The sequence below is a fragment of the Lepidochelys olivacea genome, assembly GCF_965140295.1.
Source record: "Lepidochelys olivacea isolate rLepOli2 genome assembly, chromosome: 13".
In the NCBI taxonomy this organism is placed as follows: Eukaryota; Metazoa; Chordata; order Testudines; family Cheloniidae; genus Lepidochelys; species Lepidochelys olivacea.
In genome coordinates, this window is record NC_140423.1 from 20,535,288 (window position 1) to 20,559,260 (window position 23,973).

General features: G+C 48.5%; 2 protein-coding genes across 3 annotated transcripts in view; one reads left to right on the forward strand and one right to left on the reverse strand.

Moving 5' to 3' along the window:
• RBPJL (recombination signal binding protein for immunoglobulin kappa J region like) overlaps positions 1–23,973 on the forward strand; it is a 205,148-nt gene that overhangs the window by 131,042 nt on the left and 50,133 nt on the right. The gene's annotated exons all lie outside the window — the stretch shown is intronic.
• Positions 10,340–23,973, reverse strand: part of MATN4 (matrilin 4) — a 29,117-nt gene continuing 15,483 nt past the window's right edge. For both annotated transcript variants that reach the window (XM_084645486.1, XM_084645487.1), the window contains exons 3-11: positions 21,747–22,316; positions 19,629–19,751; positions 19,100–19,222; positions 18,292–18,414; positions 17,540–17,662; positions 16,091–16,504; positions 15,441–15,593; positions 13,243–13,347; positions 10,340–12,503 (exon numbers count right to left, since the gene is read on the reverse strand). In XM_084645486.1, the coding sequence (XP_084501612.1) occupies positions 12,445–12,503; positions 13,243–13,347; positions 15,441–15,593; positions 16,091–16,504; positions 17,540–17,662; positions 18,292–18,414; positions 19,100–19,222; positions 19,629–19,751; positions 21,747–22,316 (1,793 nt within the window). In that variant the 3' untranslated portion in view covers positions 10,340–12,444. The remainder of the gene's footprint in view (positions 12,504–13,242; positions 13,348–15,440; positions 15,594–16,090; positions 16,505–17,539; positions 17,663–18,291; positions 18,415–19,099; positions 19,223–19,628; positions 19,752–21,746; positions 22,317–23,973) is intronic.

Sequence of the window (23,973 nt, forward strand, 5' to 3'; positions counted from 1 at the left end):
AATCCACTGAAGTAGTAGTGGGAAAATTACATGGGGTGGCATTGTATTTTAGGCTGTATTGCTCTGAAAGCTGCCTCCCAGTGTTGCACTGGCTGAGGACAATGAATTACTGTTTTCACATTGAACCCAAATATTATTTGTGGGATGATACCCAGTTCGTGTAGTTAATCTCCAGTGATTCACCACATCAGGCCATTCTCTCACCAAGCTCTTCCACAATTAGGATCATAGACTAGAATCATAGGACTGGAAGGGACCTCGAGAGGTCATCTAGTCTGGTCCCCTGCACTCATGGCAGGACTAAGTATTATCTGTTCTAGAATGTGTGATCAGCAGCTCTGACCTGAGGTTTCTTAAGCAGAGTTCTGTGTACACCAGCCTCCTACGGTTTGCATTTTAAGCTTTCTGTAAGAAAAAGGTAACAGCTAAAAATGACACAGATCTTTAGATGGTTGCCCAGTCATGAGATTTAGCCCATCTGTACTATGTTAGCTTTTCAAAATCACTGTACAAACATTAAACAAACTTAATCTAAAGCTTTTCAGCTTTTGAATGAATAGGAGTTGACAAAACAGAGTTATTCCCTGTTGTGTTCTCTGCCCCCCCTAATAAAAAGACTTCATTGAAAATCAGCATCTTAAAAGAACCATTAAGGATCTTTCAAAAGAACAGTCCAACCAAGGCTGCTGTAGTGACATACTTGTTACATCAGATCAGGTGTTTGTTTAAGGCTGATGTAGCGAGAAGGGAGAGCAGGGGTGGAGTCGGAGCAGGGGGCCAGGAAAAGTTGGCGCCTATGGCTGGGGGGGACAATGCCTGCTCTAACTACACCCACAGCTGGCACGGGTTCCAGTGGTAACTGGATTTGTAGTGTCCGGTCACCAGTGTTAACTGGATCCCCGGCAGTGTGTTCCTGCAGCATGGGGTGACGCAGCAGGCTACCGGCTGAGCTCCTTCCAAGCCACGGGGGACTGCTTTGCCTTTCCTGCTGGCAGGAGCGCTCCAGCAGGACTGTGTGAGCAAGCTCGCTCCCCTTCACCCAGCCCCAGCCACGGCCCCTGCCTGACCAGTAGGGCCTAAAAAATTGGAGGACCTAAGGCTATAGCCTTATTAGCCTATGGGTTAATCCAGCCCTGCCCTTTAGCCTCTCTGTGCCTCAGTTCCTCCTGGTGATAGTAGTACTTTCCTGTCTCTCAGGGTTGTTGCGTGGATCACTACATTTGTGAAGTGATCACTTACTATGATAATGGGATTGTGCTGGACTCTGATTGAGATGGGGGGCAGTACGATACATAGGGGTGTACATAGATGGGTGCATATGGCCTGATAATTGGTCACATGGTTGCCTTGTGGTAGTCTGAATGCCTGAAGAGTTAGCTGCTCCAGGACAGCAGAAGCTAACCCACCCGTTACTGGAGAGCTCAGCACCAGGACGGAGGAGCTGCCTGGGGGGAGGGGTGCAGGGAGAGCAGCACCTGAGGGGCCCAGCGCACCTGGCCAGGGAGTGGTTGATGTGCTGCTGCGTGAACAAGCGGCATCTTCCTCTGTGTAGCAATACTGCTCTGTGACCTTGGAGAATGTAGTGAACCTCAGATGCAGTGAACCTCGGAGCCCGGGTCTACTGGAAGAGGTGAAGATTGTGGAGGTGAGAGTTTTAGTAGGGAGTCTCCTTCCCGGAGAGCTCTGAGGGCGTTAGTATCTACACTGGCCTGAGGCCTGATTGGTGTGGAGTCTCTTCTCCGCGGCAGCAGTTTGTGAAGCTTAAATAAAACTTTTACGTTGAGAGTTGGTTGGCATTGATTGAGTTGGAGAGGAACTCACCCTCTCCCCTTTATAGGGAGTTGCACTATCACAGCAATTATTGCTTAGGAGTGAACAAGCTGGAGTGATCTGGGAAGCAGCCCTTTCTCCCACTTTTCTGGGAACAGTGGGATGGCCCTGATTTGAAGGTTGAGAACTTTATTCCACCCTCCCCTCAGTTATGGGAGGTCCAAGTCTTTGACTTGGCGATTGTTTGCTCCTCTGAGTCCATTCTATGTATCCCCATCCACTTGCAATCTGAACTGATTTCTTCTCCAAGAAGCACACTCCCCTAGTCACCACAAGGAATTTGGCACACACTAGTTCTTTTTTACCTGCTTCTTTGAAGTCTGAGGAAAGGAAACCAGATTTAGAACTTGTGAATAGTAGGAGCAAAATCTACTAGTCTATATCATCAGCCTTAGTGGATTATGACATTCCTTCTTTTAATGATTCTCAGTTCCCATTGTTTCCCTTTGTTAAAACTTCTTATGGAGGATTTAGTGAGTATTAAGAATTGTTTCTTTGAATTTAAAATTCGGTTGGGTGGATTATGGGAGGAGTGGTTTCACTGGCAAGCTGGATGTCCCCTCTCCCCCATCCAGGTAAGTCTGATCTGGAAAAGAAACACCTAAAGTTATAGATAATTTGACTCAGACTCAGGATAGGAATATACAGAGCTTCATTAATGCTCCAAAGACTAACTGAAGAGAAATTGACTCTTCTTCTTGGCTTACCGTAGACAGGATTTCTGAGGTTTCAGAAACCCTGTCTCTTGATTTAAATACTTCCAAGCATAATTCCCCCTTCCTTACACATCTTCGAAATAGCTGAGTCTCAGGAAATGCCAAAAGTTTGGCCCTCTGGCCCCTGCATTGAGTTTTAGTTTTTCAAGGGGAATATGTTCAGACTGACAGCCCCTTACAGATATTGATGTAAATGAGTTATTGGTTGATAAGGTTCATTTTTACTTACCGTCTTACTCTGTTAAGATTAAAAGGCACCTTTATTCTCGAAATGTGCATGAGAAGTGGGAGATGGAATCTTACTGGCACACAGTTCCTAGAACTTGGAATATGAGGAAACAGCTAAGGCTCCAAGATGTCTTCTTCTCTACAGTCAAAAACACTCTCATGAGATCCTTATTCTATGCGACATTCTCAAATAATATAAGATATAAATCTTTGGGTCTATAAGAAGAGGCAGGTTCTTATTACTGGTCTTATCTGAATATATCTCAGAAGTTTAATCAACTCTGCCTCAGGTATACCTAAAACTTTTCATGCTATTAATTTAATTGGGTCTCCTGAATTTGACCCTCTGGTCTCTTCTATTAGACCCACCAGCTTTATCATTCCCCATCCCAAAATGGTGCTATTTTTTATGGGGGCCTTGAGATAGAATTCAAAGAGGATCCCCCCGACACACACACACACACTTACTTTATGCTCACAATCTCCCATGCAGACGACTCATCAAAATAACGTAGTATTTGGAGACTAATCAAATTCTTACAATGAAGCTATTGGGACCATTTCTTATATTTAACTAGATTTTCCGATTTCTTTTCCCCCAGCCAGGGAGAGTTTTTGCCAGAACAATTTTTGTATTTTATCCTGGAATTTATCTGGGAAGAAAAATAAGATGAATAATACAGAGCTTTTTTTTTAATTTTTGGAAACTTTTGTTTTGATTTTTTGACAAGAAACATGGTTAGCTGAGTCTGAATTTATAATCTTTCCTGGTTTTCAATCTTTTCTCCAAGGAGGCAGTCAATTGTCAAAAGGGGCCATATAGCAGGAGGATTTGCCACCGTGGTTTCTTTATGCCTGAAATCCTTTGGAATCAAAGTGGCAGGGCCTTCAGGCTATATTGTAATTTTTTCCCCTGAGCTCCACTTTTTAGTATTAAATGTTTATTTTCCCCCCATATCCTCCCCATTTTATTCTGAGTCATTGTGGGAGCTCCTGGACAAGCAATTTGTTATGGTAGGTCTTCAACTCCCAATGGCTCATCTAATTATTTTGGGAGATTTTAATGCTCGACTAAGTCCTCCAACATAGTCAGTAGCAGGGGAAGAAATCATTGAGGAGATTTATTAACTTTCTCTTCGAAACTCTAGAAACCAAGTGGTTAACATCTCTGGACAAAAATTAAAGGCTTTATTAAATAAACTTAACCGGATACCTGTAAATGGAAGAAGTGTGGGGGATAGAGAAGGACATCTTTCCTGTATTTCATCAACTGGTGTAGTATTACTGATTATACAATTATCCCTAAAATTAATTGGCCCTTCTATATGGATTTCTCTATACTTTTCTCTCCCAGATAGTGACCACCAACTCGCTATTATTATGAATGATGTTCCCTTTTTAGAGAGGATTTTATTTCCAATGGGTGAAGATGCCTTAATTATCTCTTTGGAACAATGTGGCTGTAAAAGACTTGGGTTGCCAACCCTTTAGGATTGTCCTGGAGTCTCCAGGAATTAAAGAGTAGTCTTTAATTAAAGATTATGTCACGTGATAAAATCTCCAGGAATATGTCCAGCCAAAACTGGCAACCCTATAAAAGACCAAAATGGACCCCGGCCATTTGTGACAAATTATCTAGGAGATTGGAGGACTCAGATGTTAGATTTCTCAGATATGTAATTATTAAGACAGAGAATTCCTCTCAAATTTGTGAATCATATGAGTTGTTGGTAAAGTCCTTTCAACCACTTGTCTCCAAACAAATTGATTTTGGTTTTAATTATCCAAAAAATGCTTTCAAAGATAAATGCATCTGGCTTGATGCAAGCCCCCTCTGGCATGTATAGTTAAGAGGGTAAGATGCAATTCCTCTCCCAATTTACTTCAGAATTTAGTAGCTGCCAGAAGAAGATACAAAGGTTTATTATATCATAAAAACCAAGAATTCTTGTGGAAGGATTTCGAAGCAGCAGCTAAAACGAGAAATTATTCCATGTTTTGGAAGAGGGTGGATTGGGTTTTGGTAGATATATTCCAATTGAGGAACTCCATACTAAAGATGAAGCCTGGATAGCACATTTTGGCCAGATCTTTAATGATTCTCCCCGACCAAGTTTTTTAATCTAATTCTACCATAGCTGATGCAATGAAAAAGCGTCTCTTTGATCTACCACTTTGGGCTTCAGCAAGGGACAGCGAAGTGCAGTAATTTATTTTAGCCCAACAATGGAAAATAGCTCCAGGGAAAGGTTTTCTCCCAGCTGAAGTTTTTCAGGAGAGTCTTGATCGGTGGTGTCCAATCTTTGTTAAATTATTCACTGTCATTAATCATACTGGATGGATTCCATCTGGCTGGAAGTCTAGTATCATAGTTCCCATTATTAAAAAAAAAAGGGGCGGCGGGCAGGGACAAAAAATATCCTGTTTCATATAGACCTATTAGTTTGTTAGAAGTGGCAGGGAAAATTTATTCCAGATTTTTACTATATAAACTTGAAATAAGGGCTTTAGAGGTTAATTTATTACATGAAGAGCAGTCTGGCCTGAGGGCTGGTAAAGCTACAGTTCGTAATTGTTTTATTTTATCCTATATGATTTATAAATATACTGTGTTTGGGGGCACTAGATTGTATGCTGCTTTCATAGCTCTAAAGATGACATTTGATTCTAGTAATTGAGACAAACTTTGGGCAAAATTAAAAAGGATGGGTATCAATATAAGACTTTTGTATATTTCGGGTGCTCTACAGCCGGGCAATATGGTTAGGGTAAAAACTAAAGTCAAAGGAGAATGTATGAACGTTTCCCCTACTTCTAGGGGCATATGCCAGCCTAGTGCCTCTTCTTTTTAATGTATATATTAATGTTGTGATTGTGCTATTAAAGGAAGATAATTTCTCTCCACTGCAAATTAAGGGTAGCTCTATGCCAATGTTATTGTACGCTAATGATATAGTTGTTTTATCGCAAATTCCAAGAGGCCTCTGCCAATTACTATTACATTTTTCTTCTTCTTGTAATTCTCAAGACCTGGGTCTCAATAAGGCCGAGGTCATGATTTTGGGAAAGAACCCTCGAAAAATTGATTGGAAGTTAGAAGGCCACCTTGTAGAACAAGTCTCTGCTTTTAGTTATTTAGGAATAAAGTTTAACTATTGGGCTGTTGGTTCACTTATCATAAAGACTTAAACAAAAGGTCCTTAGCTTTGCTCAAGGTGGTACTCTGTTTTACCCACTCATAGGGGAGGAAGAGAGTTCCCTCAGCACTAAGAATTTGTAATGCTGAAGTCATATCACAGTCTACAGGGCCGAAGTTTGGTTGAGAGGCCAAATTTCAGCTTTAGCCATCACTCAAAGTAATTTTTTTGAAGAGACTTTTAATTCGCCCAAAATCAACACCAGCCTCATTTTTACACGCCAAGGTGGGTCTTTTTTCTGAGCATAGGAGAGCTTGTATTGCCTTTCTTAAATGTTGGTCTATGTACTTTTCCAGATTATAGATTGCCCCATCTTTGCCTTCAGGAAATGGAGGAACAATCTGTGTACTCCTTATTTCCATAGTATAAGACCCTCCAATTTATTATAGGCTTTGGTGGTATTTGCTTCTGAGCATGCATATTTTGCTTTGTTGCCTGCAAGGCGTCTTTGGTTTGGCTGATAGAATATCTGTGGTTTTCTTCTGAAAACAAAAGCCCTGTGGGGGTTAAAGCAGGGAACAGAATGGATGTGTCTCCTAAACTCAGAAACTCTTAGTTATGGTGACAAGAGCCAGCTGCAGGAGTTCACACTTCCCAGTTACATAGCAGATGACACAGGAGCTAGGGAAGGGGCAAGGGAACAGTGCAATATGCATTTGGCTGGATTATGAGTTGGAGCACAGCCTAGTGGGTAAAGCAGATTCTTGTTCTATTCCTGACACCTCCAGTGCCCACTGCATGGCATTGAGAAGTCATTTCCACTGTCCGCACCTCAGTTTCCTCATCTGTAAAATGGGGTAATGATATTGACCGCCTAGACAGCGGGCTTGTGAGAACAGATTCAATAATGGCTGCAAAGTGCTTTGAGATCCTAGGCTGCAGGGTCCCAGAGTGAGGCCCCGTGTTCATGGCCAGCTGAGGTCATTGTGGCCATTCCCTGGTGCCCCTGTGCCCGACAGCAGCCTGGACTCACAGCCCAGGGGGAAGGGACGAGGCAGCAAAGGATACCGAGCCGCTCGGCCTGCCTCACGGTGGCAGAGAGTCACAGTTCCCCGCAGAGACCCCCATACCCTCTCCCTCACGCAGAATGCGCGGCACTGGTGCATTCAGCTCTGTGAATACGGCCCCTGCCTAAGGACACTGCAGTGCTCACTGGGTGTGCGGGAACCGACCCGCTCTTACCTGCTGTCATGGGCAGTGGGTGAAGCTGCCGCTTGGGGAGGCTAGCTCCTCAGCCCACCTCTTCTGCCTGTGGCCCCGCCCATACTCCACCCCTGCTCCGCCCCAGGCCCCACCCCCACTCTGCCCAGGCCCCGCCCTCTCCCTCCTCTCTTCCCTCCCCCCTCCATCACCCTCTACCAGCCAAATCCCTGAACCCAAATGAAGCAAATGACATTTGAAAAAAACACTCTTCTGCAATTTCTTTCTAAAGAAAATGGAGCATGTTTTCCACTGCATGCCAGAAGGTGAAGACTGGACATGCAGAAGGTACCTAATTAAAAGCACTAAACTTGGGAATAAAAAATGTCAGGCATGGGTTTTTTGATATGCCCTGAAGTTTGTTAGAGATTTATTTGCAAAAACTTTGTAGTAAGGGCAAGTCAGCTGCCCTGCTGACTACAACATTAAATGTTATGGAATACATGATGCAGCTCTTCTCTGTTTTACATTTCCTTAATCAGAATTCCTGAGCATCCGATGAAGTGAGCTGTAGCTCAGGAAAGCTGATGCTCAAATAAATTGGTTAGTCTCTAAGGTGCCACAAGTACTCCTTTTCTTTCTGCGAATACAGACTAACACGGCTGTTACTCTGAAACCTGAGCTGATTTTATATTTTAAATGTACTCTTAAGCCTTCATAAAGTAATCATTCCAGATTACTACATATTTAACTCACTGAAACAAAGACATTATTTTAAATTAATCAGTCACGGAGGTTTAGTGTGTTCATAACAATGTTCACTGCTTTTAGAAAAAGGGAACAGTAAGATTACTTTGTGTGAACTCCATAACAATAGACATGTTCATGAAACTTCACCAACTTCAAAAAATATGTTTCCAAAGATTTTAGGCATAACAAAGGATGTTTTATCTTACTAGGGTACTGATTTTGTTAGAGGTTTCTCTTAAAACTTGTTCATCAAATAGTCAGAAGTAAAGAAAGGGAAACTCGTCTGTCCAGCTATCTGGCAGGAAAGGGGTGTTGTCCCTTTAAGGGCTCTCCAAGGATTTTTTAGAGATGTGATTTGTATCATCTGCAGCAACACACTAATGAAATATTTTTAAAGCAAATTTTAAGTTAAGGTCCTGTAGACTGACACGTTCTGTGTAAATATTACAGTAATGCACAACTGCCTTTTGTCAGTAAATTCAGAAACTGACAGTATATACCTGGGGGTTGGCAAATGCCTGATAAATGGCTTCATTACCACTTGAATGGCTGTTTAACAGTTTCAGTGTTGTGCCAGTCTGGCAGGCTGCAAGCCTCTTTCACTTTTAAGAGTAGCAGCCGTGTTAGTCTGTATTCGCAAAAAGAAAAGGAGTACTTGTGGCACCTTAGAGACTAACCAATTTATTTGAGCATAAGCTTTTGTGAGCTACAGCTCACTTCATCGGATCCCCTCCGGAGTAAAAGTCACCAGACTGCAGCAGCCAGCTTTGGGAGCCTGCAGGAAGGGTTAGAACAGGGATAGGAAGGGGCCGAAGGGTGGACACTCAGACCCAGGGTTGCCCCAAATTTACAGGTGCCCTACGCAGCCTTGTATCCTACCTATACCTAAAGACGGCCCTGCTTCCATCCTTGTCCTGATTCGGGGTTGATGTGTTCCTGTACCATCTCCCAGGAATGTGTTTACATGAACAGCCAGTGCCTAGGACTTAAGTGTGCCTGTGGTTTACCAATGCTAGCTGTGTTTTTTGCCAAGTTCCTGTACCGGTCAGTGAACGTGTAGGCAAGCATCTGCATTATGACAGGGCCTGACTTTGGTTCATAGCATGGCTCTTGCTGACTTTGGTTCAGGCTCCAGGCCTTGCACAAGGCCCCATGCTCCAGGCTGTCTCTCTACTACCGCTTTAATCTAGCTAGCATGGCTAAAAAGAGCAGGGAAGACACAGTGGCATAGACTTCAGCATAGGCTGGCAATAGGAGGCCACACTCAGGATCCTAAGCGGGTTTGGGCAGCCAGTGCTGAAGCCCATGTCGCTGCATCTTCGCTGCTCCTTTTAACCACACTCACTCGACGGAAGCTAGCGGGGGTATGCCCGCTCCTGCTGCAATCACCCCCCTGATGGCAGAGGGCGTCACTGCTTCTGGAGTAAGGTACTGCTCGGTGTAAGCATATCCGAATCAGGCCCTTTACCACTTACAATCCACCACTGCTGATGAGAGGGGGCTAGATGCTGCCAGTCCTGCTCACTCAGACTTTCTCCACAAGTTGTTCCTTTGATGTCTCCGCAGGAAGGAGGCACTAGCTCTGAGTCAGGGCAGCAGTGACACTCACCAGTAAGCATTTATTTCTCCTGAGGAGCTCAAACTGCTGCAAGTAGCATTTATGGCCAAGGAAAACTCCATCTTCCCCTGTGCCCACAGGGGTGAGCCCATCAGCAGTGTTATTATTGCTAGGGGGAGAGGAGCCCTGCAACGTGCACATGTGCTTAACGGGCGTCACTGGCATTGCTGTGTCGAGTTCGCCCTCCCTGTTGTTTGTTACTCCGCCTGGCCTGGCCTAGCCTGGGTAAGATCTTTAGGGCAGGGTCTATGTCCCCCCTTCAGCTTGTTCCATGAAGTCACTAGCACAGTGCTGGGTGCTGCTGAAACACTCACCATGAGTGCAGAGCACTGGTTATTATTTTAATAAGTAAGAAGACTTTGCACTGATACAGCCTTCCTTCTGAGCACTGGCTATCGTCTGCACTAGTGACCCAGCTTTGATTCTTATATCCACTCGTTCCAGCTGGGGGGCCCTGCAGGACTGGCTGCATGTGGGCAGCTCACCCCATCACTGCCAGTGCTGTATGGAAACTCCCTGCCGGTTCGGCACATGAACTCCAGTCCCACTCAGTCCTTCCCCTGGAAGTGCACGTACGGCTGTATCAGGAACACCCCCTTCCCAAGCCCTAGTGAGTCAGCAGCACAGAGGGATGCTGGCAGCACAGCGGACCCCTCGCTCACACGCACAGTATCTGGAGCTGCGTACACATCAGGGCCAAATCTGACATCTGGGGGAAAGCGGCGGAAGGTTGGTGTCATGCTTTGTGCTGGGATTTGCACCCTGTGTTGCTCCGCCTATGCATTTAGTGTCCGCTCACGGGGCCGACGCTTGTAACAAAACGATCGTGAGACTAAGACAACATTCAAAGCCTGATGGGATCTGGAAAATGTCTCTTTATTGATGGGAGTCAGTGCCAGGTAACAGTAGCCTCCATAACAGATTCAGATCCCCCAAGAAAGAGGAGGCTTTGATGCACTCACGCTGCAGAACAGACGGCAGCATAGGTGCTCTGGGGCCGTGAGTGCCTTGGTATGTGGTGGCCATTTAAATAAGGCTCAGTCGGGAATGGGAGGGTCCAGGCCCATTTTCATGCCCAGCACTCCACTGACCACACCCCACTGTTCGACTGGCAGAGCACACTCCCCAGATTACAGGGGGACAGTGCTGCTGTGCTGAAAGTGTGGGATGGGGCTAGGGTTTGGGAGATCACCCCTTGTCACATATAAGTACGGCTTTCATTGCATCACAATGGATAGGGACTAATGGGGGGCAGATTCTCCAATCTCCTCTCTGACCCCCATATAAAATTCAGCCTTCATTATAACACACTTCAAGCACAACAATCCCTGGCTGTCACAGCCGTTGGAGATGGAAAAGACCTACTAGATCACCAGTCTCATCGCAAGGAGCTACTACAGGACAATCTAGTAAGGAAGACAACCTTTAATGCTGTTACATCTGTGGTGCATTCCTGCACAGACTTCGGAGCAAGACTTTTCCACAGGGTCAGCTTGCAAGGCTGCACCCCAATTATTATTTATTGGGCCCAGAGTTAAGAGCCCGTGGACCACATCTTCCGCTGGGGGTTAACTGGCATAGTTCCATTGACGTAGCTGATTTATACCAGCTGACTCCGCTGACATATAACATCGGTGATGAGCTGTCCTTGAGGGCCTGGATCCATTATGCAATATTAACGGACGGAGGAGTCCATTTCAAGAAGGGGACAGGCATCAAAAAGAAAGGAGTCAGGGATAATCGCACTGTCGCAATCCCATGGTGATTTTCCATCAAATGGAGCTGCCATCACTTGAGGCACTTTCTGCAACATATCACGTGTAACCTTTAAAGCAGAGATTTTACACCAGCCAGTTCTTTCTCCTGGTAGAGGAGTAATAATGGCCCAATGACTGGTTGGCTGAGAGCAGGTTGTCCTGGCTTTGTGAAAGCTGGAGTCGCATGAACTGAATGTGACCTGATGCAGAGATGCCTGTGCAGACTTTATTTTCCAAGGTTCTCAGTGAAGAGGAGAGAGAAATGTCATAAAAATCTTCAGCGTGTTTATTGTCAGGATAGGGATTTATATATATATATGTATGTATAAAGGTGTTTAAAAATAGTACTATCCTGCTTTCATAATTAAAGATATATACACATATATATTCATAGATTTTTTTTTGCTATTTGATAAAAAAAGATAACGACAAATTCTGCAACAATTCTGCCAAAATCAGGGTGAAAGGGGGTTTGATGAGGAATATCCCAGTTGTGTTTGATCCTCTTTTCTGTCTGATGATTTATCCTGGCCTTTTTCCCCCTCCCCCTCTAATTGAAATCAAATATTACATTTAAATTCCTGTGCAATTAAAGCAAAAAATTTCAGAGACAAAGAGGTTGCTGCAGGTGCTCTCATTTCACAGTCAGGATTAGCAGGGCAGCTGAGGAAGTATCTCTAATGGGATGGGGGTAGAAAGTACTGTATATTGGAAGTATATTGGAAGATTGCCATAGTGCCTTCCCCCACCTACACAGAGTCTAGTTACAGCTGAGCCAGAGCTGAGCTGCGTGAAGCATTCAGGATGGAATCACCTGCTTTGCAAAGCATCTCGCTGCCTGATGGAAGCTCTCAGCTGTGCACATGGGCCTCATTGGAGAAACCAGTGGCCGGCTACAGTCGATTAATGGCAAGTGTGTTAGAAAATGCTGATTGTCCCGATGCCCATCTCCTTTCTGAAGCTCCAAACTGACCCCATTCGTCACACCTCAGCCCGACCCCGTTAGGCCAGAGGAATGGAACAGCCTCGAAGGCTGCATGCACTCATTTTCGGAACAGGGTTTTTTTTTACCCTCTGAGTCCCCATCAGGGTTTTGCGATATAAGAACAAACAACGACCCTTTACAATACTCTAGGAATAACAATGACATGTAACTACGGTACGGTTCCGCCTCCCGAGTCCAAGTGGTGCCTGGCCATCTGCAGGGATCATTTCTTGTTGGCGATCTGGTTTTCCAAGTCTTCAAGTCGGGCCGTCATCTGAGCGAGTGGTTGTGTTAAGGAAGCTGACGCAGAAACGAGACCGCGTGGCCTGCTGGTGAGAAGAAGGCTGGGGGGCTTAACATCAGGTGAAGAGGGTTTCAGCCCAACAACATAGGGCTAATAACTAACTGCGTGAATATTTCACCCACACTAAATGAAGAGAGTCCCCTGTGTGTCTGCTGGAGACACCACTTTCCTGGGACAGAGAGCTGGGATAATCTTCCCCAAAACAGCTTTTGGACAGCCACAAACATGAGCCTGCCCTGGCTTTGCACTCTTTTCCCCCTTCCTATAGGCACCAAACAGACCCAAAGATCCCCTTTACTCTTCTGCTCACCCCGCGTTGCAGTAACCTTGTCCCTCCAGCAGGTGGAAGCTGGATACAGCTCTGTTAATCCCATTGACATAGATACAACTGCCATTTAGGGCAAGCATTTGGCACTCGTTACTATTCAATTGCTAAGGCACTTGGGAGCCCCTTGCTCTTCCTAAAGGACAACAGGGAGCACAAGTGAAGTGGAACTCAGCTCTGCTAGCCGTCACTGCCTGGTCAACATCATAAACGCCATGGGCCAACTCTGCTATGGCAGGCAGTGCAGCCCACAAAACTCCACTGGCTGAATTACACAGAGGAAAAATCAAGGCAGACACAATCCTTAGAGGAGCTGGAACAAACCAAGCTCCATTTGGATCCTGCACTGACTGCCGCTCAATACAGGCCCCTCTGGTGACCCAAAAGGATATGTTTCTCTGTCAGGTTTTCCAGGATGGCCACAGTGTTTGACTGGAACTGCACAAGGGCCTCACACTCACACGGGCTCCGGATCTCAGTCTCCCCTTTGCCCTCCTCTGAAAAACAAAAGAGTTTAAACAGCATCAGGAACCCGCTGTCCTTCTACGGCACCTTCTGAAAGTCCTTGATGAGCATTACCCACAGCTCTTCCAGGAGATAGGCAGTTACTTTCCCTGTGTTAAAGATGGGGGAGTTTGGAAGTGACGTGCCCAAAGATATTCAGGCGCTCAGCAACAGGACCATGCACTGCTTCAGACTAGGGACCAAGTGGCTAGGCAGCAGTTCTGCAGAAAAGGACCTAGGGGGTTACGGTGGACAAGAAGCTGGACATGAGTCAGTGTATCCTTGTTGCCAAGAAGGCTAATGGCATTTTGGGCTGTATAAGTAGGAGCATTGCCAGCAGATCAAGGGATGTGATCATTCTCTTCTATTTGGCATTGGTGAGACCTCATCTGGAGTACTGTGTCCAGTTTAGGGCCCCATACTACAAGAAGGATGTGGAAAAATTGGAAAGAGTCCAGCGAAGGGCAACAAAAATGATTAGGGGGCTGGAGCACATGACTTATGAGGAGAGGCTGAGGGAACTGGGATTATTTAGTCTGCAGAAGAGAAGAATGAGGGGGGATTTGATCGCTGCTTTCAACTACCTGAAAGGGGGTTCCAAAGAGGATGGATCTAGACTGTTGTTCTCAGTGGTACCAGATGATAGAACAAGGAGTAATGGTCTCAAGTTGCAGTGGGGGAGGTTTAGGTTGGATATTAGGAAAAACTTTTCCACTAGGAAGGTGGTAAAGCACTGGAATGGGTTACCTCGGGAGGTGGTGGAATATCCTTCCTTAGAGGTTTTTAAGGTCAGGCTTAACAAAGCCCTGGCTGGGATGATTTAGTTGGGGATTAGGTCCTGATTTGAGCAGGGGTTTGGACTAGATGACCTCCTGAGGTTCCTTCCAGTCCTGATATTCTAGGATTCTATGAATAGGAGAGAAAATGTAGCAGAACCCAGGAGTCCTGACTCTCAGCCCTCTGCTTTACCCACTAAGCCAGCCTTCCGCTTTCCTCAGACCAATCAGTTTGGATGGAATATTCCATATTGGGAGAAAACACCAACCCGTGGGGGTGTTATTCTTGCTGATCCCCACGTACACCTCCCATGCACATCAATGGGGGCTACATTGGCTAATGAAGGGAACAGAGCATGTTAACAAGGGCTACCCATGTGCAGTGATGAGGGAATAGATCTCTTTGGTTTTGACATCACAGTTCACTCTTCTTTTAAAATGCCCAGCAGAGCCCCTCACTGCCCTTCTGCCCTGTGATTTTATCACATCACTCTCTGCAGTAAGCTCTCGAGCCAGGCATTTCTAAGTCCCAGATAATTCTCCTAACACTGTATCTCCGCTTATCTAATAAAAACCCGACAGGCTTATCACAGGGAACATGTAACGTCAAACAGTCCTGGACAACACGGCTCCTATTTTCAGATTCTCCAGATTCTGCAAGCTTCCGGGCAGAGCATCCGCAGCAGATAAACATAAAAACGCACCGGTCGGGGCACATTGCTCTGTTGCTAACTAGGGAAGACTTGGATCCTGAATGTCACAGACGCCACCATTCGGCCTCTGAATTCCTGCCTGCAAGTGCTTTGCATTAAGGAGAGACACCCTATGCTACAGGCACTTCCATGAAGCCTCCCTAACTCAATCAGTCCCATATTTTGTTGCTTGGCTACAGACAGGTCTGTACAGAATAAACTGAGTTGTTTCTTTTTATCCCAACTAGAGGCAGCAGAGGAGGAGTGTCTGAGCTTTTCTGCAATATAAATATTAAGTAATAATCAAGATCAGACAGGAAAACAAGGCTGAAGGGCCTGGCCCAGCTAGAGTTGCCACCAGTCTGGTTTTTACCCAGACAGTCGGGGTTTTAGCTGGTGTGTCCAGGTGCCATTTGACACGTCCTGATGTCCAGTTTTTTTGATCTGGGGGCGAACAGTGGCAGGGCCTTGGGGGAAGAGGCAAAGAAGGGGCGGCGTCTCGAGGGAAGAAGTGGAGAAGGGGCGGGGCCTTGGGGTTCCAGTTACCAGCCATTAGAAAGGTGGCCACCCTAGGCCCAGCCCAGGTGAAGCCACTACACAGGCCCTGCCAGCACCTACCTGGGCAGATGTTAACTTTGAGGTTGTCGGCTATCTGAGTCACGGTGCTAAAATCCGCAGAGTACGAGAAATGTTGTCCCGCCGGCTCAGAGGCAATTTCTCTCAGCTCCTCTTCAACAGCTTTTCCAACCCCAACCGCGAACATGGTGATCCCTGCGCAATGGAGCGAAGGGTGGTTCTGTACAAGCTGAACATGCTCGACGGGCATCCTGGACTCGGTCGCCCCAGAACATGCCCACAAGGCAGGACCATCCTAGGATGACATCAGGTGGGCCAGTGCTGCCACGATGCTAGTAACCGTAGTGCCCTGAGTGCTTCGAGAAGCATCCTTTGAATGTTGCAGCCACATGGATGGGCCAGGTAACTGGGGCTAAATGCAAGGGCTTGGTCTGGGTGTCCAGCCCCTCACTTTCTCTGCCTCAGTTATAAGCTAATAAGTGTATTATCCTGTTGAGAGTCAGCAGGCTATACTTATCAGGGACCGGAAGGGTCAATGTGCCAGACGGCGAGAGGCCATGAGCTTCTGCATGCTTCAGGCACCCAGGGACCACCAGCTGTGCGCAGTGAGGGGCAAATGTGGAAAACTGGCCTGGAATGCTGGGTGCATGAAGAGCATCCCCTGAATCACCTCTTTCCCATTGCACGCTCACCTGATTCCTTTGCTTTCCTGGCCCATTCGGAGATATCATCCTGAGAGCGTCCATCGGTGAAGACCAGCCCAATTCTGGGAATGTTCTGGGAGAGGGGCCTGGCACCTTCGGCCTCTGAGAAGCTGTGCTCTAGCATGTGCTTGAGGGCCAGGCCGGTCATGGTGCCCTTCTCCATATACTCCACCTTCAACACCGCCTTCTTGATGTCTTCTGCCGTCTGGTACTGGTTGAGTGGGAACTCGGTGCGCACACGGCTGGAATACTGGACCAGCCCCACCCGCGTGCCGTGGGGTGACACATCCAGGAAATCCACAATCTGGTTCACGAACTGCTTCACCAGCTCAAAGTTCTGAGGCCGGACGCTCTTGGAGCCATCAATCACCAACACCAGGTCGACATGGCCGCTCTTGCACTCTGCACCAAAGGAAGAGGTGAAAGGTTAGACCGCACCAGCCCTGCCTCCCGAGGACACCAAGGGGGAGCTTGCAGCGAGCAGATGCCAGGGGCCGGGGGAGCAGAGTCAATGGGCTCTGGGACTCAGGAGGGATTCTTCCCCCTGCATTCACTGCTGAGCTATATGTGCTGGCTGTAGCTGATGCAAGAAAGCAGGACACAGAGCTCTTCTTCAGGTCTGGGTAAGCTGGAAAGCTTGTCTCTCTAACCAACAGAAGTTGGCCCAGTAAAAGATATCACCTCGCCCCCCCCTTGTCTCTCTAATATCCTGAGACAGCTACAACACTGCACACAGGGCTGAGAATTCCACTCCGACCCTCCGCCCTGACCCCAGACATTCTTGGGCACCCTTCTCAAAGCCCCCCCAAATTCCCACCCCCAAGAACTCCCTCTGAGGGTCCTGTGCTTCCCTTTCACATCCCTTGCCAATCTCTCACACGTACACCTTGCACTGTTTCTTCTGTTCCTCTGGCCAAGGAGGACCAGATGGTACCCTAATGCTTCCATTCACAGCTGGTCATCACTTCTCCTTAATCAGCCAGAGGCCACTCTACTGAGTGCAGCAGGACCTGCCTTCTCTCCTCCCAGGGGTCCGCCTTAGGTTCTCTAGCACATTCACCCCCTTGTGCCTCACATCCCCCAGTCCTCTCCTGGTCCATGACCAACCCTGCCAGTCACAGGGCTGTATTGTTACACAGCAGTTTACTTAGTGGTGAGCCGCCTACTGTATTTTCTAACCAGAGGACCCCCTGGAACTCCTGTCTCTGTTTGGGTTTTGGATGTGCCAGTAGCCAAGAGAGATCTGGAACAAAATCCCAAGATCAAGCACTCCTGAACCTTAGGGTGGTTTGAAATTCCCACCTGGATCCAGATTCAATTTCACATCTCGAGCTGCCCAGCTCTCATTGGGAGCACCTAGGATCTAGGTGCCAGTTGCTACAGACTGAAGTCCATACATTAAGGGCACTGCCTGCAGGCCGTGTCCCAGATACTCACTATTGCATGTCTTTCCATCAGCATGGAGCTGCTGTCCCTCTGGGCAAATGCAGTGGTAAGAGCCAGGGGTGCTGACACATTTAAACTCACAGCCATGATCTATCCCATTGCAAATGTCACTGGCTAAAACACAAACCAAAGGGACAAACACACCATGTTACAGGGCATGTCATTTCCTTTGTGATTACCAAGGAAGTGCCATGCACAGAACATCCCTTTCTCAGATGGGAACTCAGTGGAGCTGTAGAGATGAGGCTGATACACCCACACGGACCAATGGGAGATGCACGAGCAATCACTAACTTGCCGTGAGGTCTGTCCCTCTTTGCAGATCCTGGGCTGTTCAGCTGCATGGTCTGCACTTGTTCAACCCAGTGGCACTTGGGTTTGTGCACCCCACACCTTGGGGCATTCAGAAGTGGGACCGAAGTTTGCAGGAATTCATTCCTCTTAGGGCTGTAAAGGAATCAGAAGTGCCACCAGCAACACATCTATACCTCCTGGTGTGACCTCAGGGAACGCCCTGGTAAAACCTCCCCAATTCTCCCGGTGTGCCCTCTAATGTGCTGGAAGGGCATTCTGGGTCCTGACATGCAAATGAGCACATCAACCGAAAGGACATCATTATGGTGAGACGTGCTTGGATTCTAAGGCTAGCAGCCAAACCCGGAGCTGTATAGTACACTGTGGCCTGCCTGTGCTCTCTGGAGTGATGGTGCCCTCTGGAGCAGAGATGCTGACGCAGCACTCACCCTGGCACGCCTTGCCGTCGGCCTGCAGAGTGAAGCCATCGTTACAGCGGCAGTAATATCCGTTCGGGATGCTCACGCATGTGTGCTGGCAGCTGTGGTTTCCAAAGTTGCAGTAATTAATCACTGGAAAGAGGAGACGACACACAGGAGTGAGGGACATCAGCCATTCACAGCTCACCTGTGACCCTTGCAAAGAGCTCGAGGGCTAACTGGCCAGCTGGCCCTGTCCCCGAGGTAGGCTGCACTGGTCTTTTATCAGCTCCTTGCTGCCACTTGTCCTTAGGCCCTACAAGGCTCTTGAAATACAGGGCTCCCACAGATGGCTCGATGCCAAGGCCCTGCCTCAGGATGGTGAATTAGCTCAGAGCACAGTTGGGACAGGAGAGGGGTCTACTGATAGCACACAGAAGCCATGGAGCTCCCTTCTCATCACTAATGGGGCATCTGCTGGCCTTTCAATCTGGATAAAGCATGTGTGGGCCACCACTCTGAGTTAAATCTCTCCTTGTGGACAGTGGGTGCTAGGAGCAGGTGGGCACTGTTGGGACTAGAGGCCTGTTCCAGGTTCCAGACTCTCTTTTGCCCATCTCCTGTCATGAAGGAGCCTAAGGGAACAGAGCTCTGTGGGTCTGGGAGAAGTAAGAGATCACAGATGCTGGAGAGAGCGATGGCTGGGCTCTTCACAAGGTCTGAGGGCAGCGGGACATAGAGGACATGGTGAGAAGGAGGGGAATGTCTTGGGCGATGAAGGGCAAAGGACAGAGAATGAGAAACAAGAGGAGGAGGCACAGAGGAGACAGTCACATACTGGTACAGGTCTTTTTGTCCTGGTTGAGATTGTAACCTGTCCGGCAGCGGCAGGCGTAGGACCCATGGGAGCTGACACACTGGTGTTCACAGCCATGCTTCCCATCAGCGCAGGCATCAATGGCTGCAGAGAAAAAGGAACCACCTTCTTACCCATTCCCATCTCAGCAACACAATTATCACTTCACAACAGAATGAAGGCCAATGTGCTGGCTGTTCCTATTGTTGTCTTAACTCTTAACGCAGACCTAGGCCTATGGTCAAAAAGTACTAATAACTAATTAGCACTAGTAACTATGTACAGCACAACACCAGAAAGTTAGTCAAAATGGGAGGCAGTGTGGCCTGGTGGGTAGAACACTAGACTGGGACTCAGGAGACCTGCATTCTATTCCCTGCTCTGCCCCTGGTCTCCATGGTGACCTTCGGCAAGTCTCTCTAACCCCGTGCCTCAGATTCCCCATTTGTAAAGCAAGGATAATGATACCAGTCTCCTTTATAAATGTAGATCAAATAAAATATGCTCTTACGGGAACATGTCTTTCCATCTGCGCTGAGCTTATATCCAGGGTTACATTCACAATAGAAGGAGCCTGGGACACTGACACAGGTGTGCTGGCAGCCATGGTCCATCTCTGTGCACATATCCACACCTGAAAGAGACAGTAGGCCATGTTGGGGATTCACTGACTCAGAACACACGTCAGGTGATCTATCTATAAGTTCTTATATTGCCTCCATCACTGCAGTTTTGGCCTTCAGAACATCCCCTGGCAATGAGTTCCACAGGTTGACTGTGCCTTGTGTGAAGAAGTACTTCCTTAAACCAGGCTTACTTTGGTTTAGGGAGGCAGTGTGGCCTAGCAGATAAAGCACCAGTGATACAGAAGTCTGGCTTCTATTCCTGATTCTGCCACTGGCCTACTAGATGAACATGGGCAAGTCAGCTTCTTTGTGAAGTGCTTTGAGATGTACTGATGGTAGGGCTGTGTAAGAGCTGGGTATTATTAGCAGTAGCAGTTTAAGCTGAGTAGATAACGGCTTCAACTAAACTGCAATATGCTACTCTTCATTCAAAATGAGCGTCGACATGAGCATTTGCACCAGTTTAATTTAACCAGTGCATGTTTGTGTATGGACAAGGCTTCAGATTTGGCCATGGATGGGACAGCAAGCTATGGGGGCCGGACACTAGTTCACAGAGGCTTCAAGTTTCCCCCAAAGAAAAGCTGACTGTGTCCTTTTGTCCTTTCACTGAACAGTCACCTCAGAAGTTGCAATCAAGGTCACAGCAACTGGCTGCAACACAAGCTCCTGGGAAAAGTCCCCAAGGCTCAGTATCGTCTGTCGGCACAGGACGGGCAAGCAGGCACCAGCTTTTACAATTCTGAGCTGCCACAGTGCAAAGCAGCTTGCGGTGGAAACAGGTCTCCCCTCTTCAGGCCAAGGCCAATAAGGTTATTGCAAGGAAGTGATACCAGGCCAGGCTTTATTAAATACAGATGCACAGACAGTGGCATATGGCAAATGTTCAGAGTTACTGCACTGCGTGTACACACCAGGTAGCTGGGCAGGAAATCTGCCCATCCAGAACATGAGGCAAGCAAGATTCCAAACCTTGCCAAAGGCCTCTCACATTTCTGAGCTCTCTGACCCCTCCCATCCCTTCAATTTGGGGGAAGCCTGCTCTGTGTTTCTGTGATCTCACGTCCATATTATCACTCGATTTGTGCTGCTTTCCCCCAGCCTCAGCAAATGCAGCTCAGACATACTACACAGGGCAGATCTAGGTAAGCAAATGTGCTGGCTTATAAACTGTTTGGAAACAATAAGGGGAAAGGGTGAGAAAAAGAGAGACGCTCCTGAAAGGGTCATTGTCAAGCAGTCTGGCATGAGCATTATCTCCTCATTGTCTGTAGCAGCTTCTCAGGAGCATTGCAACATTTCCCCTTCTGCGCACTACCCTTGGCAAATGTTGCTCCCCAACAGCTCAGTTCTTATACAGCTGAAGCTGACTTAGCAATGGCTGGTTTTGTTCTCTTAGGACATGGTTTGAAGGCCACTGAAGTCAGCAGAAGGAGTCCGGGATGCTGACACAGGTGTGCTAGCAGCCAGAGTCCAGGTCTGTGCATATATTCACACCTGAAAGACACAGGTCTTCACTCAAGCCTTTGTACGAACAGGTGTTGTGCAGACAGATGCTCTGTGAGCTTCCTGCACACAGATCCGCCAATGCTGACCTGGCATCAGTACCTGCTCTTCCTGTCGTGTTCCCCTCAACTGCATGGCCAATGCACCTTAGTCCTGACACTGCAGTGCCTCCAGCTATCCCAGTCCTGGGCACCAACACTCAGTTCTTTAACCCCACCCTTAGAGTTCTCTCTGCTCCTCCCGAAATGGGTTTCTCCTGAGCACAGAATAAGAGCTGCTCTGAATTGTGCCACGGTTTTGTGAGTGGGGGAGACACCCCAGGCTCACTGCACCCATGATCTCAGCAAGGCTCCAGAGGCGAAAAGCAGGAGCAGTTGCCACTCCCCACTACCACCCAGCTCATGTTTCATTCCGTCCCTCCACATCTGGGTGGTTAAACCCAGGGCCTGTCTGGTCCCACAGCAGGCTGTGCCTAGGGTTCTGCCCCCTTCACTCACCACACAGCTTGTCCTGGAACTGTTTGCCAAACTGCTGGATGAGATCGAAAGACTCCACCAGGAAGACATGCTCCTCCAGTGGGTGGGAGGCCATGGCCCGCAAAGAGTTCATGTCTGCCCGCTGGACGCCCACGGCGTAGATCTCAATGCCAGCATCCCGTGCCTGGGCCGCCACCTCCGTCACGCGGTCCTGGGGCCGCCCGTCTGTCACGATGACGGCCACACGGGGGATCTTCTTGTGCAGCGGGCGCGCTCCTTCCTGGATGGTGAAGGCCAAGTTCATGGCATACTGGATGGCTAGCCCTGTCATGGTGCCCTGGGCCAGTGGTATAATGCTGTTGATGGCCTTCTCCATGTCAGCCCGCTTGAAGAAGGTCTTGAGGGAGAAGATGTTCTGCACCTGGCTGGAGTACTGGATCACCCCCACCCGTGTGGCGTTGGGCCCCACCTCCAGATTCTGGATGATGTCGATCAGGAACCGCCGCATGGTCTCGAACTCGAAGGGGCGCACGCTGCGTGAGCTGTCGATCACAAACACAATGTCCAGGGGTCCGGTCTTACATTTCACCGCTGGAGGAGGAGAAAGCAAAGAGCTGGTTGGATCTCCCTGCCTTTCTGTGTTTGGGGAAGTGAGTGGGAGACAGAGGTGGAGGGAACACGATTTTTTCCTTCTCCTTCAGGCAACTTTACAGTCACCGCAACTGGGCCAGGCTGCATAGCGAGAGCCTCAGCAGGTGTGACAAGGGGAGGGGATGAAAGATGAGGCCTGGTGCAGCTCCTCTTATCTCTGGGAGGGGGTAACGGTTCCATGGAGACAGCAGGAGTCACAGAAGAACTGGATCAAAATACAGACCGAGTCTGGAACTCCTCTGAGCTCCATTACCACAGAGCTGGGTGAGAGGGAACCTCGGCAGAGGCTGGAGATGGATGTGCCAGACTGGGATTAAAAAGAGGGCAAGACATGCCGTCTGTCCCATTATCTGTGGCCCTAGGAAGGTTAAAACTTGCCTTTGGCTCACTGAGCCCCCCACCCCCGCCCCAGGGATGACACAGCATCCTCGACTGCCCCAATGCCATGGGGGGCCCTGAATGAGCTCAGGGAATGATGGATTCCCAGCAGCGGCTCTCTTGCTGCATTCTGAACAGGATGGACATTCAGGTGTTAACAACAACACCCACTGCTCATGGCAGGTGGGCGGGGGCCACAATATTGGCTCATGGTTGGCAGAGACACCTGAAATCCTTCTGCTCAGTGTTTCACTCTCTCCTTATGGCTGGGGGTCTCCCCAGTGCAGCCCTCTGGGACAGACCCTCATTTCTGAAGGAAGCTCTAAGCTTTCCTGGCTGAGCTCGCAGGGAAGTTTCCGTCCCTCCATCCAAGGCCCCAAACTCTCCTCCCAGCATTTGCAGCCAACAGCCTGAGGGCTGTGATTTGGGCTAGCAGGCTCGGCAGAGCCGACACAAGGGCGCAGGCTTGGGCAACCCAGATGGACTGGCACCGACGAGGCGACTCACACACACAGAAGATGCTCACAGGCCCTCTCCTAACACCCAAGCCCTGCCTATTCTAGAGACAGCCGGAAACAGGGAGACCAACCTGCAGCTACTAGGGTCCCTGTAGGTCGCACAGAACTCGCGCGCCCCCCCTCTTCAAATTTCAGCTCCCCCCAGCTGAGTCCTCTGGGCCTGCTGCTTTCCCCTGTAAAGTAGTGAGGATTAACTGTCTCTGATTTTTTGATTAGCCCTGGGCAAACACCAATGGGGGAATGTTTGGCTGATTCAAGCCCTGTTAATGCGCCGCAGCAAATCAGCTCTGACAACACGCCTGACAGATCTTGCAGGCAGCTGCGCCGGGAGAGCCTCAGGCAGGCAGGGCTGCTCAGCCGCTTTGGTGATGGCAATTCTGACTATGTGGAAGTGGCCTTCTTGGTCCTGGCAGCTGAATTCCACCCCAGCTCCTCCGAGCCCCATTCTGCCGCTCACACACTTTAAGCTCAACCCTCCCCTGCACCCGGGCTGCTCGAAACTACGCCTGGCAGGTACAGCCTCCAGAGGCCTTCCGCCAGCTGGGCTTTGCAGGAGCACAGCAGGGTCCAGACACACCCCTTCCTGCCCTCAGCTCCCAGTGCCTGTGGCTGTGAGGAGAGGGAGGTGTCACAGGGCAGGCTACCCTGGCTTTATGCCTCCCAGAGATTCCCTCACCATTGGGGATTCCCTACCTGACAGT